At 49.6% G+C, this 17622-nt stretch overlaps 7 protein-coding genes across 7 annotated transcripts; 4 read left to right on the top strand and 3 right to left on the bottom strand.

The window, feature by feature from the left end:
• Positions 1-4: 4 nt before the first annotated feature.
• Positions 5-2425, bottom strand: B0J16DRAFT_337571 (uncharacterized protein). The gene is made up of 4 exons (XM_046127361.1): positions 2162-2425; positions 1972-2105; positions 944-1922; positions 5-897 (listed from the first exon to the last, which is right to left on the bottom strand). The coding sequence occupies exons 1-4, from the start codon at positions 2292-2294 to the stop codon at positions 140-142; spliced, it is 2004 nt and encodes a 667-aa protein (XP_045984515.1). The 5' UTR covers positions 2295-2425; the 3' UTR covers positions 5-139.
• A 795-nt stretch (positions 2426-3220) lies between these two features.
• Positions 3221-5407, top strand: B0J16DRAFT_97589 (armadillo-type protein). The gene is made up of 3 exons (XM_046134778.1): positions 3221-3563; positions 3833-4342; positions 4391-5407. The coding sequence occupies exons 1-3, from the start codon at positions 3330-3332 to the stop codon at positions 5303-5305; spliced, it is 1659 nt and encodes a 552-aa protein (XP_045984514.1). The 5' UTR covers positions 3221-3329; the 3' UTR covers positions 5306-5407.
• An 844-nt stretch (positions 5408-6251) lies between these two features.
• Positions 6252-10752, top strand: B0J16DRAFT_284429 (P-loop containing nucleoside triphosphate hydrolase protein). Its single transcript, XM_046124022.1, has 2 exons — positions 6252-10259; positions 10308-10752. The coding sequence occupies exons 1-2, from the start codon at positions 6458-6460 to the stop codon at positions 10556-10558; spliced, it is 4053 nt and encodes a 1350-aa protein (XP_045984513.1). The 5' UTR covers positions 6252-6457; the 3' UTR covers positions 10559-10752.
• Positions 10753-10779: 27 nt separating this feature from the next.
• On the bottom strand, positions 10780-12859 carry B0J16DRAFT_284427 (kinesin). Its single transcript, XM_046124021.1, has 2 exons — positions 12624-12859; positions 10780-12548 (listed from the first exon to the last, which is right to left on the bottom strand). Exons 1-2 carry the CDS (start codon positions 12811-12813, stop codon positions 10957-10959), a joined length of 1782 nt encoding a protein of 593 aa, XP_045984512.1. The 5' UTR covers positions 12814-12859; the 3' UTR covers positions 10780-10956.
• A 259-nt stretch (positions 12860-13118) lies between these two features.
• Positions 13119-14253, top strand: B0J16DRAFT_97576 (uncharacterized protein). The gene is made up of 3 exons (XM_046134777.1): positions 13119-13929; positions 13986-14041; positions 14098-14253. The coding sequence occupies exons 1-3, from the start codon at positions 13509-13511 to the stop codon at positions 14116-14118; spliced, it is 498 nt and encodes a 165-aa protein (XP_045984511.1). The 5' UTR covers positions 13119-13508; the 3' UTR covers positions 14119-14253.
• Positions 14254-14387: 134 nt separating this feature from the next.
• On the bottom strand, positions 14388-15286 carry B0J16DRAFT_382471 (HIT-like domain-containing protein; the record flags this gene model as incomplete). The annotated part of the gene is made up of 2 exons (XM_046131244.1): positions 14388-15136; positions 15196-15286. 2 exons carry the CDS (start codon positions 15284-15286, stop codon positions 14388-14390), a joined length of 840 nt encoding a protein of 279 aa, XP_045984510.1.
• Positions 15287-16538: 1252 nt separating this feature from the next.
• B0J16DRAFT_382470 (translation initiation factor eIF 4e-like domain-containing protein) lies at positions 16539-17367 on the top strand (the record flags this gene model as incomplete). Its single annotated transcript, XM_046131243.1, has 2 exons — positions 16539-17004; positions 17060-17367. 2 exons carry the CDS (start codon positions 16539-16541, stop codon positions 17365-17367), a joined length of 774 nt encoding a protein of 257 aa, XP_045984509.1.
• Between the last annotated feature and the right edge of the window lie 255 nt (positions 17368-17622).

Raw genomic sequence — 17622 nt, 5'->3', positions numbered from 1 at the left:
AGTGCTGGTCTCAACTGGCATAGAATGTCTAAATTTTATCATCTCTTAGGGTCGTAGCGGCTTTTTTTTTTCTTGCACTGACGACTTGGTCTTGAATATCCGTCGTTATCCTTTGAACTGACAAAAACTCTCAATACATCTATCCTCCCGCGATCATAGTGCCGAAGAGGCGGAACATTCTCTGCCATCGTTTCCCATTTCCTGCACTGGCCCTTGCTGGATCTGATTCGCTGACTTTGACACCGTATTGTTGTATGCAACAAGGAAATGGTCGATTCGTCAATTGCATCTTGCCCGACTCGCTGTTTCCGCCTACTTGGCCGTTCTCGTCATCACTATCAGCTGGTGGTTCCCCCTTTCTTGCTGCTTCCTGAGCATCCATCTTCTTCTCCTCCAAGTTCCCCCAGAGTGTGAACATTCTTTCACGAAGTATAGATAGTGCCTCTTTATTTTGTCTCAAATTAGATGCATCGAGCCTCGTGAGGCACTGAGCAGCTTGGTTGTCAACCAGCACCCAGAGTCTTTGCTTCTTCTGCTGGCCGCTATCAACGGCATCCTCGAGTTCCAAGAAGAAACGCCACTCCCAATTTCGTACTTGAGTGAAAGCACCCATTGCCGTCTGGCTTGGTTGTTCGTCTTCAATGTCCGAACCACTATTGGACACAGACTCTTCGCCATCATCAGATAGGATATCGTATTCTGACTCCTTCTTTGGATGTGCAAAGTCCGCAAGATTGGGAGGCGAAAAATCGACAATTCGAACGTTGGCTCGGTAATTCAAGTTGACAAACGGTAGAGGGAGTTTCACGCTTTCCCCTTCGATAGTGGTTTCATGTTGCACTATGCTGGTTATCTCGGCAAGTCGACTGACCGCCTTGTCTTCGTTCTCGCATTTCACTGAGAGTTATTAGTACGAGTAGCTAGAGTATGGAGGTGGAAATACCTCGCGTGTTCAAGTCCGCGACCAGGGTTGTGTCGTCTTCTGCTTGTTCGTCACCCCGGCCCTGTCTGTTGGCTCCCTTTTTTCGTTTGGCGTCCCGCCTTGATCTGGCATTATCCTTCTTCGATTTCCCGTTAGTTTCCACGCCCTTCTTACGTTTCTCTCCTGCTTTGCTGGCCTCTTTTATGTCTTTGAGCTGCTCTTTTCTCAGGCGTTCATATTCCCTCTTTCTCTGCAACGCTGCCTTCGCGTGATGGTTAATATTTTCGGGGTCAACTGTCAGATCTACTTCATGGATACCAAATTTAGTACCGAGAGCACCACGATCCTCCCTCAAATATCCTTCCAAGTTGGCACCGTTGCGGCTCATCTTGATCTGTATGTTTCTTGCGTCTATCCATGTCAGAAGGCGCATATTTTCTTCACGAATGACAGTTGCGTAAGGTTCCCAGCAGGTAATCTGCATGGATCTCTTGCCGAAAGGTCCTGGCCAGTCAGTCGTATTAGCGGCTGTGGTGAACTTGTCGAGATAACCCCATGGATCTCCATCCCGCCCAAGAGAAGCAGCATCTGCGCCGATGGAGAAATTATAGAATGCCGCGTTTTCTGTATAGTCAGAAACCCACAAAGTTATCTTGTCAGCTGCATCGAAGGGCGGCCGGACAATCTGAGCCACTATATCGCAGAACTGTCCATCTTGAACGTCTTTAAGTAGTCTGAACTTATCCTTGACGTTTGCGGAAGTCATAACCATAGCTTCAAAGTCTTCTTGAATCGGAATACGGCCCCGGTCAATAGTGTGATACATACGAGACACAAAATCATTCTCTTTGCTGTCAGGTGGAGTGTCCTTGGAGCTGTTGCGAGGATACAGGGCGGCTGAGGCATTCCCAGGAGGCTTGGGAATCTTTGAAGCCTCATAAACCGATATTTTGGTACTCCAATGGGTTATTAACGACATTTCCGACCCGTACTCTTGAACCTTTGCTAAGAGTTAGTACGAAGCCGATGCACATATGATTACTACTTACCCTGGCTGAGCGGACGAGTATAACATCGCCGCAGCCTACTTTTGGGAACTCATCCTTGGGGCGGAAGATGTTGATAGAGATCGAGTCACCATCTTCGATGGAAGAATCGTAAAATCGGATTTGGCATTTCCAGTCTGAGCAGATTAGATTGGATAACTTGATGAATCGCAAGATGGATCTCTCATCTTACCCGAGCCCTGCGTTGGCATTGGAGCACGACAGTCCACAACAATGCCGGCTACATTGACGGTTGTTTTACGTCGAGTCTTGCCTTCCAATATGTCACGACATGGTGTATAGTTGGGGAGTAGTGCTGGCTGCATTGGAGCTGATATGAACTCGGCGATTTAAGTTCTGCTTTGTAGCAGACAAATGATCAATTGGTTTCGATTAACGTTACCGTGTTAAGTGGGCAATGTCGTGTAAGTGAGGGCCCGTTAGACGCGGCGACAATGATGGATCCGGTGGATTAGACGCGCTTAGCTGCCTGTAGCTACCTGCCCCTCCAGAACGGAAAAGCGCGACAACACGTGACTCTAGGTGATTTGACTTTTTACATCAGGCAGGCACATGGTGGCGAAGAGAGCGAGTCGCATAGGTAGGTAGACAGTACATGGGTAGAAATTTCAAGCTCACATAGGTACTATAGTCAAAAGATTCTTTTCATACTGCAGGCTAATGAGACAGGCATGGCTCTCCATAATCTGACCCAAATCAGCCTTTGTTCATATTGTGGTTGTCAAACATTATAAATTACGGTATTCACTTGAACCAACTTTCAAGAATTGTAGGCCCCTTCGCTGGTTGCTTTGTTTACATACTCTACAAGTGGATAGAAAACAAACAGTTCCTCTCTTTTCTAGACAAATTCTAGATTACATTACCCACATTATCTGCATCAAACCCTCTTTTTCTTCCCGTAGAACAGAGCTGATTTGATTACATGGCATGCATAGGTAGAGCTAAGGGTCGAATAGCTGCTGCCTGAGGCTGAAATCACTGCTGGGCCCTTATTTTGTCAGAGGCGGTAGCGGTTTTTGTTTGGGTTTAGCAGGCAAGCAGAACGACTCGCCCGCTGGGTCAATCCATTTCGACACCCTCCTAGTCCCCGGCCGACGACCAAGACTTCTCTTCTCCATCCATCTCCATCATCAGCAAATCTTTCTCCTTTTTCCTTCCTCACAACCTCTTCCTCCTACTTGAATTTCCACCTTCCGCCATCTTCTCAGGGCCAGTCTTTTCTCTTTAGACGCTGAGCTCCCCTCTTGACGAACCCTTTGTGCTTCTTCCACCCCGCACAATAAATTGCTGCTGTTAACCTACCAACACCCCCTCGGACCAAAGCAACAGCAGTCAACATGGCTGAGCGATACATCCCCGAGCATCGCCGCACTCAGTTCAAGGCGAAGAACACCTTCAAGCCTGAAGAACTCCGTCGCCGTCGTGAGGAGCAGCAAGTCGAGATTCGAAAGGCCAAGCGTGAGGAGAACTTGGCCAAGCGACGAGGTATTGGAACCGGTGAGAACCGACCTGGCGCTTCCCTCGGTGCTGCCCCTGATAGCGACGATGAGTCTGCCCCTACTGAATCTCAGGTATGTATACTCAACCCAGAGTCTGCTGTTCGCGCAAATACTGTCGCCATTGCTTCGCCTCGTCCCTGCTGTTTGGCCTGTAATGTGGGGGGAAATACGCACCTATAACCCCACATCAGACTTGGTGGATTGAGCAAAGTCGGTCATCGGGTCATTGTTGTAGTGACGGTCATGTCCTACTCGAATGCTCGCACTGACGGCACATTGGTTGCGAACAGCACGGCTTTTTCTATGGGTTTCTTGTGAACCTTTGCTAACTCCTGCTTCAGTTGAATGAGGACCTTCCTCAAATGGTGCAGGGCGTCTTCTCGGACCAGATCGATTCGCAGATTCAGGCTACTACAAAGTTCCGAAAGCTTCTTTCCAAGGAGCGTAACCCCCCGATCGAGGAGGTCATCAAGACCGGTGTCGTTACCCGCTTTGTCGAGTTTTTGCGATCCCCCCATACTTTGGTTCAGTTCGAGGCTGCTTGGGCCCTGACCAACATCGCCTCCGGTTCCGCCACCCAAACTCAGGTCGTCATTGAGGCCGGTGCTGTCCCTATCTTTGTCGAGCTCCTTGCCAGCCCTGAACCCGATGTTAGGGAACAGGCTGTCTGGGCCCTCGGTAACATCGCTGGTGACAGCCCCCATTGCCGTGACTACGTCCTCAGCTGTGGCGCCCTCAAGCCTCTTCTTAACCTTCTCGGAGACAGCCGCAAGCTTAGCATGCTCCGAAATGCCACATGGACCTTGAGCAACTTCTGCCGTGGCAAGACCCCTCAGCCTGACTGGACTACTGTAAGTCAACATGAACTGCATCAGTGAACCCATACTAACCCTTGTCAGATTGCCCCCGCTCTTCCTGTTTTGTCCAAGCTTGTCTACTCTCTTGATGATGAGGTTCTGATTGACGCCTGCTGGGCTATCTCTTACCTCTCTGACGGTTCCAATGACAAGATCCAGGCTGTCATCGAGGCTGGCATCCCCCGCCGACTGGTAGAACTCCTTATGCACGCTTCCACATCTGTCCAGACCCCTGCTCTGCGATCTGTTGGCAACATCGTCACTGGTGACGACGTCCAGACCCAGGTCATCATCAACTGTGGTGCTCTGCCCTGCCTTCTGTCTCTGCTCAGCTCTACCAAGGATGGTATTCGCAAAGAGGCTTGCTGGACCATCTCCAACATTACCGCTGGCAACTCTTCTCAGATTCAGGCTGTGATCGATGCCAACATTGTTCCTCCTCTGATCCACCTTCTGCAGAATGGTGACCTCAAGACCCGTAAGGAAGCTTGCTGGGCTATTAGCAATGCCACCAGCGGTGGTCTTCAGAAGCCCGAGCAGATCCGCTACTTGGTTTCCCAGGGCTGTATCAAGCCCCTCTGCGACCTCCTCGGCTGCCCAGATAACAAGATCATTCAGGTTGCCCTGGACGGACTCGAGAACATTCTCAAGATCGGTGATCTTGACAAGCAGGCTGCTGGCGAGTCCGGCGACTCTATCAACCGATATGCTCTCTTCATTGAGGAGTGCGGTGGTATGGAAAAGATCCACGACTGCCAGAACAATGCCAACGAAGAGATCTACATGAAGGCTTACAACATCATTGAGAAGTACTTCTCTGATGATGAGGAGAACGCTGACGATGGCATGGCTCAGCAACCTGCTGGACCTAACGGTACCTTCGGCTTCGGCACCAACGGCGCTGCTCCTTCAGGAGGATTCGAATTTGCTAAGGGCAGCGACGCCATGGACATGTAAAGGGTTTCCTGATCCAGTGTCGTTATTTCGACAACATATCCAAAAATGTGGAGCAATCCCAACCCCCTCAAAGACATAACACCATCACGACACCCCTTCCCCTAGAACAGTTTTACCCGACTGTCGTTTACCCCACATCCCCATGATATCACACCCCATACCGCGTCTTTTTAATGTATCTGGAAGGTTATAGGAGGGTAGTCCTACACCCTCAATTTACAGGCCCTATGGTAGCTTGAAAGCTCCAGCCTGAGTGAAGAAGTGAGGCGAGCGGAGTCAGCGGAGGCGTCTGGCTTGTTGATCACATATGCAGAAGCCACAACCCGACGAGTTTGCGTGTGTACGTAGAAAACATCATGATGGTTGGTGTTCAGGCACATGGGACTCGCGCAGGATTATTGCCAAAGCTAAAGGCAGCGTCAATCGAGGACGCATGGCCTTAGGAAGCCTATGCTAGTGCATCAGGACTTCTGAGATGGTGAAGCTCGAAAATGCGGAATTTACTGCCAAGTGGTGGTGAATCTGGTTCAGAAGTAGCCAGGAACCGTAGTCAAGTTAAAAAAAAGAATAATAGGAGTGTTTGCCCCTCATTCATGATGATTGTTGCTGCACGTGTTGACATATGATGACTTGCTTGATGTATAGTGTCGTTTCAAGCGATATGATGTGACTATTAAATCGTAGAGTTTCATGTCCATTATTGAATTGCCATCTATCCAAGTACCGTCACGAACATGAACAACCGGTTACAGGCTCTGTTTTTCCAGCATGAACAGAGTACAGTGAAAGTCTGTCTATGGCGGGGTCACACAGTCCGTGTGTAATCACTTGTGCATACTGTGCGTCATCTGTGTTGGAGCCATATATATACAGTATGAATTTTTATCATTGGTTAAGTGCTTGATTTTTCGTTGATGAAAACCAGATCAACCATGGAGTAAAGCCCAAAAGTCAGCCCTTCGAAATATAAGAAAACATTTATACCACAAACCTCTTTCTCTCCAAGCAAGGTTGTCTTGTCCCGTCCACTTCCACACTCTGTAGAAGGAACTCCACTAGTTTCTACTGCGATAGGTACTTGCTAACTTATCAACCTGGCCTTGACAATATTCATTCAACAACGCCACGACCAATAGGCACCAACCCTTCAAAATGGTCAAAAAAGGCAAGGGAAAGGCCAGTGGTGGTATAGATCTCTCAGATCCCATGCCATCTGGTTCATCAAAAGACCAAAGCAAGGGCAAGAAGGCCCAAAAAGGCGGCACTTCTACTCCTGAAGCGCCGCCCGCCTCGGGTCCCCCCAAACCTACGGTAAAGCAACTTATTGGCGGCTCTTCATGGACGGGAAAGCTGCCTGTCAATCTACTTAGCGAGTATTGTCAGAAGCAACGCTGGGAGAGGCCCGACTATGATACCAGAAAGACCCCCGAGGGATTCTCGGTATGGGTTACCATGAGCGCCAAGGATCCCAAGACACAGCAGATCACCAAACTCGACCCTTTTAAGATTCCAGCAACACACAAACATTTGATTATGCGACCCACAGCCATAGAAGCCAAGCATGCTGCGGCTACATATGCGCTCTTCAGAGTCTGTAGCATGCAGAACAAGCACACAGTGCTTCCACCGGAACATAAATCGCTATGGAAAGATTTCCAGACCCTCAAAACGCAAGATGTTAAAGAAGGGAGGGCCTGGATGTATGAGCCAGACCCATTCAAGGCACTCCAGGAGCGGCAAGAGGCCAAGGCTGCTGCAGATAAGAAGAGGAAGGAAATCGAGGCTGCCAAAGCCAAGGCCGCCGCTATGCCTGGCGCGGCTGGTCTGGTCCTCATGAGCAACACAGGTAAAGGAGATGGCCGATCATCAAATATCATGAAAGGGTGGAGCACAGCGCCCAAGGTCGAGATGGGCAAGAAGACAAGAGCTCAGTTGGAGACTCTACTACGAACCGGCGTCAAGTGGAACCCAAATGATGTCCAGATGTCGAAACCCCAGAAAGAGGCCATCATTGCTGAGCTCAGTAAACTCAGCTTTCGCAAAAGCCATGTTGAAGAGGCAGTAGAATATTGCAAGGACCGGGAAGAGACACTCGAGTGGCTACTCATTCACGTTCCCGAAGATGATCTCCCTAGGTGGGCTTTGCCAGAGAGCTATGCTGCTGGAGTCTCAGTCGGTGCAACAAATCTGAGAAGAGAGGGCATCATCAAGCGACTCGCCCAAGCAGGTTACTCTCTCGAACTAACCACGAGGGTGTTGGATGAGCAAGGGATCGATGAGGACAAGGCCGCCGAGACGTTGCAGAGTTTGCTTTTTTCAAGCGAGTCCAAGACATCTGACGATGCTGACTTCTTAGATCTCGGTTCACCGGAAGAACAATGGGAGGAAGAGGTTGGGAGCCTGGAAGCAATTTACGGAGACGGTTTTGAGCGCGAAGGTGATAATGTCATTCGTATCAAACTGGATTCCGTCAAGAATGGGCAACAGCTTGTTGACGCATCGCTACAAATCCGACGCCCGGCTACCTATCCTGCAAATTTGATTCTTTCCATCGTGGCCAACATTCCGTCTTATATCAAGCTCAGTATTATCCGAAAGGCGCTCGAGTACATTGATGAGTCCTTGCGTGACGAGCCCATGAAAATTTACTTGGCTATGGATTGGATTCAACAGAACATCAACAGTATTATCGAAGATCCTGGAAAGCTTGTTGACATTTCAGCGGTTTCTTCAGCTGCCGCCGAATACAAACCCATTGCAGCCGTTACGCAGAAAAGGCGGCCAACCCGTGCGCCCAAGTTGATAAAATGGGTTAAGGACGAAAAGAACCGTGAACACTGGCTTCGAAGACAGGAGTCAACCTCTTTGAAGAGCATGATTAGCAAGCGCCAGAACCTTCCTGCGTGGCAGATGCGCGAGGCCATTATTGGTACCGTCCGGAGCAATCACGTAACTATCATCAGTGGAGAAACAGGTTCAGGTAAATCTACCCAGTCCATGCAATTCATCCTGGATGATTTGTATGCTCAGGGACTAGGTGGTTGTGCGAACATGATTGTCACCCAGCCGCGCCGAATCTCAGCACTTGGACTTGCGGATCGAGTGGCTGAAGAACGATGCTCACGAGTTGGCGAGGAAGTTGGATACGCAATCCGTGGCGAGTCTAAGAGATCCAAGGATACCAGGATCACATTTGTCACGACTGGTGTTCTTCTCAGACGGTTGCAAACCTCGGGAGGCCGAGTTGAAGATGTGGTGGCGTCTCTGGCAGATGTCAGTCATGTCGTGATTGATGAGGTGCACGAGCGAAGTCTGGACACAGATTTCTTACTCAACCTCATTCGCGAAGTCTTGAAATCAAAGAAGGATATGCTCAAGCTCATTCTTATGTCTGCTACACTCGATGCGGCGACCTTTAAGAACTACTTTGCCTCAGAAGGGCTCAGCGTGGGCACTGTCGAGATTGAAGGTCGAACATTCCCAGTTGATGAGTACTATCTGGACGACGTAATTCGCATGACAGCATACGGCGTTGAGAGTTCTGACACCGAATTTATCAGCGGAGATGCTCTAGGCAAGGTGATTCAGAAGCTGGGTCATCGTATCAACTACAACCTCTTGGTTGAGACTGTCAAAGCCATTGACTTTGAGCTTTCATACGAGAAGAAGTCAGGTGGCATTCTCATCTTCCTCCCGGGTGTTGGTGAGATTAACCAGGCTTGTCGGGCCCTGAAAGTGATCAATTCTCTCCATGTTTTACCATTACATGCGTCGCTGGAAACACGCGAGCAGAAGCGTGTATTCTCAAGCCCTCCCCCGGGAAAGCGGAAGGTTGTGGTTGCAACCAACGTTGCAGAAACTTCCATTACTATTGATGATATTGTTGTGGTAATCGATAGCGGAAAGGTCAAGGAAACTAGCTTTGATGTTCAAAACAACATGCGCAAACTCGAAGAGACATGGGCATCACGAGCTGCTTGCAAGCAACGACGTGGTCGAGCCGGTCGAGTTCAAGAGGGCAGGTGCTACAAGCTTTTCACGCAAAACCTTGAGCAACAAATGCCTGAGCGGCCGGAACCTGAGATTCGGCGTGTTCCCTTGGAGCAACTTTGTCTGTCTGTCCGTGCTATGGGAATCAAGGATGTTGCTGGGTTCCTTGGCAGATCTCCTACACCTCCTGATGCAACAGCTATTGACGGCGCCATGAAGCTCTTAAGACGCATGGGAGCTCTCGATGGTGATGAACTCACCGCAATGGGTCAGCAATTGGCTATGCTGCCAGCTGATCTGCGATGTGGAAAGCTGATGGTGTTCGGTGCCATTTTTGGCTGTCTGGGTGACTGTGTGACCATCGCCGCGATACTGAGCACAAGAAGTCCGTTCATATCTCCACAAGAGAAGAGAGACGAAGCAAAGGAGGCCCGTATGAGATTTTACAGTGGTGACGGTGATCTCTTGACCGATCTTCAGGCTTTCCAAGAGTGGGATTCCATGATGCAAGACCACCTGCCTCAGCGTCAAGTACGCTCATGGTGCGAGGAGAATTTCCTCAACTTTCAGACCTTATCTGATATCTCTAATACGCGTGCGCAGTACTATACAGCGCTCGGGGAAATTGGCATTGTGGCTCCCTCTGAGGCCTCAAGTGAAGCTCATGGCCGTGGGTCTAGTTCCGATGGATCTCAACTGTTGCGAGCCCTGGTCGCGGCGGCTTTCACGCCTCAAATTGCTCGTATTCAGTATCCTGACAAGAAATTCGCCAGTTCTATGTCTGGGGCTGTAGAGCTGGATCCTGAGGCCAGGTCAATCAAGTACTTCAACCAAGAGAACGGTCGAGTGTTTGTTCACCCTAGCAGTACCTTGTTCGGAAGCCAAGGCTTTTCTGGCAATGCTGCTTATATGGCATACTTTAGTCTCATCTCTACCAGCAAGATTTTCATACGAGACCTAACACGTAAGTATAACCCTTTTCCTATTGATTAGCAAGACTGACGTAGAACAGCCTTCAACGCATATACACTCCTCCTCTTTTCAGGCCCTATCGAACTTGATACGCTAGGCAGAGGTCTCCTTATCGATGGGTGGCTAAGGCTAAGAGGATGGGCACGCATTGGTGTTCTGTTAGCGAGGCTAAGAGGCATGGTGGATGAGCTGATTGCAAAGAAGGTTGAGAATCCTGAGATGAGCGTCAAGGATGATGAAGTTATTACACTGGTTAGGAAGATGATTGAACTTGATGGTTTGGATGCCTAGACGAGAAGCTTTGGATACTTATCGCTTAGGATGGTTATCATAGATGAACATAGTACACTTTGGACTTGGCGAAACATGATCAGTATAAGTTCTAGTCTCATACGCAAGTGCCCACTGGTCTTGACTCGACTTCTGGAAGAGGACTACTCATAATAGAGACACATGCCGAACATAATTTCACCTGTGGTGTTCCCAGCAAAACCAAAGAAGGCAGCGTTAGACAAAAAAAAATGTTGTAGAATTTTCTATGTAACTTGTTATCCAGCAGACCTACATTCATTCGTACGTGGAATCTTTTCAATCCAGTTGTTAAACCAACGCTCCGAAAAACACCGTGCTCCAACCATGATGCTAGCTAATAATTCCTTCAATCTGGTACTTCACTGTAATCACACGTTTTAGAAATTCTCCTTCGTGCCCAATGGCATCCTGGCGCTGTCCTCGGTCTTGAACCTCGTAAGATCTGCCGTCATTAACTTTCTCAGGTTGCCCATATCCTGGAGATACCGGTGCATTTCCTCCTGCAGCTCATCTTCTTCGCCGTATGCCGTACTCTCTGAGTCGTATTCATCGTCATCCTCACCAAACTCAGAGGCACTTTCCTTGTCTTGCTCATCGAGTTCACTCTCTGACTTGACGGGAACAGGAGGAATGGGATTCTTGAGACTTTCAATGGCGAGCTTCAGGTGCAGCTTCAGAGCCTCGTTCTCTGTCTGGAGCTTCTTGATCTTGCTCTCGGCCACCATGCTGCGCTCTTCCATCATGCGCTGCATGGAGTTGACATGGGTTTGGTACTCCTCCAGTTTCTCTTCAGCCTCCTTGGCGTTTTTCTCACGTTGTCTTGAGTCCGAAACGGAAAGTTGCAGCATACGAATCTCTTCTGCCATGGCAGCGATCTGCGCGTCTCGCTCAGCGGTGGAGATATGGTCCTGGTTGACCACAGCTCTGGTTCGGATTCGCTTGGCCTGATCGGCGTAACGCAATGTCGACAGCGTCTCCTCATAGTCTGAGGGGGCAATACATGCAATCATGGCTGTCTTACTGTTTCCTCCCAGAGAGTCCTTGAGAAGCCATGTGAGGATGGAATCTCGGTACGGCACGACTTCTCTTCGTTTTCCAGTTCTGGAGGATTTAGGGTCTGCAAGAGCAGCAATGACGCGCCCGAGAGTAGTCAGGGACTTGTTGATGTTGCTACCTTCACGCAGACGTGCACCAGTTGCCTCGGTGGCTTTCGCCCTCTCACTACCTGCCAGATCCACCAATCGAATGCGAGAGCTTCGTTCTGTTGTCTCGTCGGTTTCCATGTCGTGGTGGATCTGCTTCAGCATGATAGTGAAGACCGCGTGACTTCGACTACTGGTATCGTTCATCTTCGTGCTTGCCACCGTACGGGACGTGTCGCCCAACTTCATGTAGCGCAGGATCTCGTTGATGTTTCGCACTGGAACCTCGGTAAGATCCTTGACGTAAGGGCCCTCAGTAGGAGATTCGCGAATTTTGAGATAGTTGGGCGCCTTGTGAGTCTGGGGCGGTACCAGCAGGTCGCGAACATGCTCATTGTATACTTCAAAGTAAGAAACGCGGACGTTGTATGCAACGTTTGAGTTCTCGCTGTGAGCGGCGTCAATCCGTTCAAAAAGATCCTCACATGTTCGAGGAATCAAACCAGGCTGATCGGGGGTGCCCATCATGGTGTAACTTTTACCGGAGCCGGTTTGACCATAGGCAAAGATACATGTATGGTAACCTTCAAAGTTGTGATCCAAGAAGTCCTCGCCCAGGCTGTTGTAGACGTCCCCCTGTGTGGCATAGTGTTCGTCATTAGTGTCGTGGCTCCAGAAGGAGTTGTCGAAAGTGAATTTCTTTTCCTCGATGACCTTTCGGGTCTTCAGCTTCGCTGCTTCTGGGTCCTGGTCATCGGGCGAATATAGAGTAGTGAGCTGAGTGATGGGATCCATATCAATCAGGCATTTTGCCTGACGCTCAAGCTCTGAAGGAGAGCTTTTGTTAGCTTCTGCAGTCTTCTGGCAATTGGGATGAAATAGGCTGGCGGCCTATTGCTTACCTCTCTTGAGAAACGCTCTCACTCGGACGACAACTTTGACGTTTCCTCCACCATCCATCTTGGCGGGCATCGATAAGGCGGCATCTCGAGATCGCAGTGAAGGAGTCGAGGCCGAAGAATGGACTCTCCCCTCGCAAAAAGAGCTCGAAGACGAGGCCGCAGAAGGCATCAGTCTCGAATCCATAGCCATATTCGTTAGCGTTTGATTGATATCGTTGATGCTGCCGTGAAGTCGGTGTCGAAGAATAATCCACATTTTATCCGCTGTACCGACTTTTGTTTACCAGCGTCATTCGCGTTGCTAGGGGCAGTTGCAGGGGGGCCTTGTCTTGTTCTTTCCAGTTTTGACTGGTTTAACAAGAAGAAGCTTGGGCCTGATGGTCCATCTAATTCCGGAAACGCTAGACCATGTCTGGTCAAGAGTGGGCGATGGTATGAAAGAAAGATTATCACCTTTCAGTGCCCAGATGATTCTGTCTTCTCTTTACGCGGGGACCTGACGCGAACTCCAGCCACTTTAATCGATTCACTACAGCTTAGCTACCTATGCCAGAAAAGCTGCAGCTAAGAGCATAAGTGTTAAAATTAGTCTGGCATCATACGCGGCTAGATACCAAGCACGTGTATCACTAATTCTTGTGCCTCAGGACTTGGAGATCACTCTTTTATGTCACCCTAGCTACCCACGTCTGGACTAGATACGCCTGCAACACTCGTTTCTTCTTTTCTGTCGTCTTCCTTCTTCATCAACTCAGACGCGTATCTTCAATTCAAACCTTCTCTTCGTGCAAATTTGGATCGCGCTCAACTATCTCATTTTTTGGAGAATTTTTCCCGCCCCTCTTTCTTATCCAATTCCTCTGTATTTCTCCTCTCTTTCAGACCATGGCGCGCACCAAGGAAGATGCTGTCGCGTCCAAGGGCGATTCGTCGCCTAAGATTCCCAAGTCCTCAGCTGGCGTGACCAAGAATGCTGCTGAAACTCCCGTCAAGCGCGGCCGTGGAAGACCACCTAAGGGCTCTGCGCCCATGCCCAAGAAGGTCTACGTTCCTACCGGACGTCCTCGCGGCCGTCCTCCAGGTGGCGGCAAGAAGAAAGCTGCCCCTGCGCCCAAGAAGGTTGCGGCTGTAAACGATGACGGTACACCCAAGAGAGGGCGTGGGCGACCTCGTCGAGAAGCTGCTGTCGGTGGTGGGGAGTCCGCTGCTACAACACCGAAGGAGACCAAGAAGCGTGGCAGAAAGCCCAAGACTGTCAGCCCGGACGCTGAGGCTTCAGCCGACGAGGATAAGGACTCTGATGCTGGTAAGATGCGGCCTTCCTGACCTGATCAACGCGACAACTTACTAAACATTCTACAGCCGACGACGCCAGTGATAAGGAAGCTCCCGCAGCCGATTCTCTCGATAAGGACGAGGTAGTTACACTCCTTTCAACTTGAATTGGAGCACTCCATTTGCTAACCCTGCGCAGGATGAGGACGATGAAGAGTAATCAACCAAGGGAGCACTGGAAGTCGGAGGCGGCGCGACAATGCCACCTGCCCTATGATGTATTGTACTAGTGGAACGAAAGGGTTGGGGTTTGATTTGATTTGATTTGAGGCCTGGCAGCACAAGGAATGGGAACTGGTTGGATGGCTTTCTGGAATTACTATTTGGGTTCTTTCTTACCGGAGTTGCTGTAACAACATCGAAGCTACATATAATATGGGAAAAGCAGGCCCTAGTTTCCGAAAAAGAAAACTCACGCTATCTTGCATGTCAGAGCCTTTTCCATGTCTCGTACTCCTCCGCGAGATGCCCCTTTAACTGCTGGAACTGGTTTTTAAAGTTGCGCTCACACCTCCAACATTTCATGTCCCATCGTAAATACGCTTCTTCTTTTGTATTCCGACGTGCATCGTCAGCTGCGAGTGGAAAGTCGTTCAGGTCGACGAGGAACGGCGTGTTGAACGAATTGTAGTGCTTTCGATGCCTGAGTGCTTCCGAGAACATGTCTCTCGATAGGACGTGTACGTGTAAGTGCTTCATGCTTGGCACGGCGTGAACACCGGCCTTGACTTCTGCCGCCCAGTCCCGGCCCACGGGTAATTCCCCGCTCTTTTCAGGCTCGGCATCACCGTCGAGTACGGCTTGCCGTTGCGCATCGCTCTGGCTGTTTGCGCCTACACGACGTTGGAGTTCCTTGGCGACTAGGGCCTTGAGACGTTCAGTCTCAGCTTTCACGCTGGCGAGGAAGTCTGGGTCATCTAGTGCGTCGAAAGGATGGAGAAGGTTGTACTTTGAAGAGCGAGGGAGAAGAAGCGTGTGGATGGTGGCTTTTGGGTAGCGGTCGTTGATAGCTACGAAGTCGTCATTGTGATAGATTACTCGTGAAGACGGGTAGGAGGCAGGATCTTCCAGATATGCACCCAGACCCATTCTGTCTCTGAAAGGGTTTCCGCTCCGTGATGAACGAGCGGAGGCGGTTGATGGCGGAGTCTTTCTCTTCTGGGTCATGAGTTCTGTGACTTTTATATGTAAGAGTAGGCACCATGTGAGTTGTAGCTGAAGCGTATATGCTACTAACATGCATTGCGATTTGTCTTTTTTGGTGCTTCTTCCCCGTGAATCTCCTCCTTGGTGATGGCCCCTTCAGGCTCTGAGTCTTGGTGCGACATGCTTTTAGGTGTAAGTGTTCTGAGAAATTGTAGGTTGTAGAATGGTTGAGCTGGTGTAAGTGTAAGTGTTAAAGTGAGGTTGATATTACACTTATGATACGCCCCACGGTGGAGAACTTTCTTTTGCCAGAACATGGATATCAATCACAATCAGCCCAAGAATTTGACAATCGTTTAGACCATAAACTGGACAATTAGAACAATACTAGTTGTGATTATCTATCATTCGAGGCAAAACGGGGAGTTGAGGTAGGCTCTTTCAAGCTACAGGACTGCATGAAAAGGTATAGTAGCTCATTATAATCAAACATGTCAGATTTCTTTCCGACTCGATACGCTGATGGTGAATCTGTACTGTGCCTGGGTGTACGGATACAGTACAGCATAACCCACTATATCGGTTTCAGCCATGCCGGGAGCATCTGAAACTGCCGTAACGATTCACTAGGCTGTTGGTTGTGTTATGAAATGCCGTTCTGCGCCGGTTAGAGGTTGGCAAACAAGCAATTAACCAAAGTATGGAACCAATCAAATATATTCATTGCATTTGCTGTGTCTTATTCGCTGTCTTGAAGGACCCCGCAGTCATGTCATGTCATGTCTTGTTTCGACTCAGTTCACGATTGGAATAAAAAGTCCCGAGTATAACACAGTATAACTGCACAGGTACCTAAGCCGAGCCTACTGATGACAAATTTCTCTTTCAGCTTTTTCAAATACTCGACCTCGAGATTGACACTTGTAGTAGTATGGATATTGTTAGAATATGGATAGCTTTGAGGTTACCCATATCCCCACTGTAGCTCAGCTCAACTCAACTTCTAGGTAGACAGAAAATCAGATAGAACAAACATCCATACTTATACTTTCGGCGGTGAGTCTCTTCTAGTACTGTCGGCCCAAGTACCTACATAGGTAGGTCGATGTATTAAAGAAACAGACAAAGAATAGGGGCTGTTATTGCTGCTCTGTCCGTGCTAAATTGTCCATTCCTCATTCTGTCTGACGTGCCCCTCATCAGCAAGCCTGGGCAGCGCCAGCGCCAGCCTGAGCTCCTCGACAGGGTAGACTAGTACTGTACATGTAGTACCTATTACCTGGCTCGGTAGTGTTATAGGTAGTTTCAACTTAAGCCTCCGTGTTCATCTCCTTTCGTCTTTGTCTCTTATCAACTTGGACAACGCTTTTTCTTTACACTCGTTCTCTTCCCCTATTGACATCCATCTTTGCGTCCCTCAGCCGAACCGTCACAATGTCCTCCCGTCTGCCTCTCTTCACACGCAACCTCCCAGATGCTCAGGAGTCTAATGATCCCAACTCTCCCGCCGAGCAGCGAGACGATGCCAAGCGAAACTTTCTAAAGACTATGCGAGCGCTGCCCACGCAGCATTACTGGAACGTCTACTTCGACCGCCAGGCAAAGGAGGGCGAGGGTGAGGGCGGTGACCAGTATCACTCTGGGCTTGAGCAGCTCGGTACCCAGATCGAGTCGGTCCAGGACTTTTGGAGATATGCAAACAACACTCCGGTTGGAAACATCGGCGTGCGCGAGTCGCTCTACCTCTTCAAGTCTGGCTTCCGACCTGTCTGGGAAGACCGACGCAATATCCTGGGTGGTAGCTGGACATTCCGTTTCCCTAAGAGCTTGGGCCCCGATGTTTGGACCCGTGTCCAGCTCCTTGCTATCGGCGAGAAGCTGCAGAGTGTTCTTGACGAAGGTATGAACTTCTCGACCCCCAAACCCTGGCAAGTACTAACAGCCGTTGTCTGTAGAGGATCAGCTCTGTGGTGTTGGCCTTTCGGTCCGCTTCAACTCCCACCTGATTACTGTATGGCACCGCGACGCCTCGAAGAAGAACTCGGTCGAGAACATCGTCAAGTGCATCATGGAAGACCTCCCCCCAGAGATGCACCCCAAGCCCGACGCATACTACTACAAGCGACACTCTGACCACGCTGGCTTCAACCCTTCCCCCGAGCTCAAGGCTGTGCTTGATTCCCGACGACGCGAGGAGGAGAAGCTGGCCGCTGCGGCCAAGGATGGCAACAAGCCGTCAGTGACAATCGACTCTCCGCAATGATTTACGAAAGTTACGACATGTTGGTTTGATTTTACTGCAGATACAATTGGATCCATTTAGTGTGAAGGTTATCAGCTCACACTCCCCGTCGCCAACGAGGGCATGCATCTGATGAGGCGTTTCAGAATTAGGTGGCATTATACTATATACATTGGTCAGGACCGTTGATCCTGAGAAACCTAGTACATTTAAGATTGGAGAAGAACTAAGACCAGTGAATGTATAAACCGCCTCCCCTTTTACTCCTGATGCAAA

Source organism: Fusarium flagelliforme, assembly GCF_020744385.1.
Source record: "Fusarium flagelliforme strain FIESC 12 MPI-CAGE-AA-0113 chromosome Unknown B0J16scaffold_3, whole genome shotgun sequence".
Classification (NCBI taxonomy): Eukaryota; Fungi; Ascomycota; class Sordariomycetes; order Hypocreales; family Nectriaceae; genus Fusarium; species Fusarium flagelliforme.
This window is presented reverse-complemented; position numbering and strand designations above follow the sequence as displayed.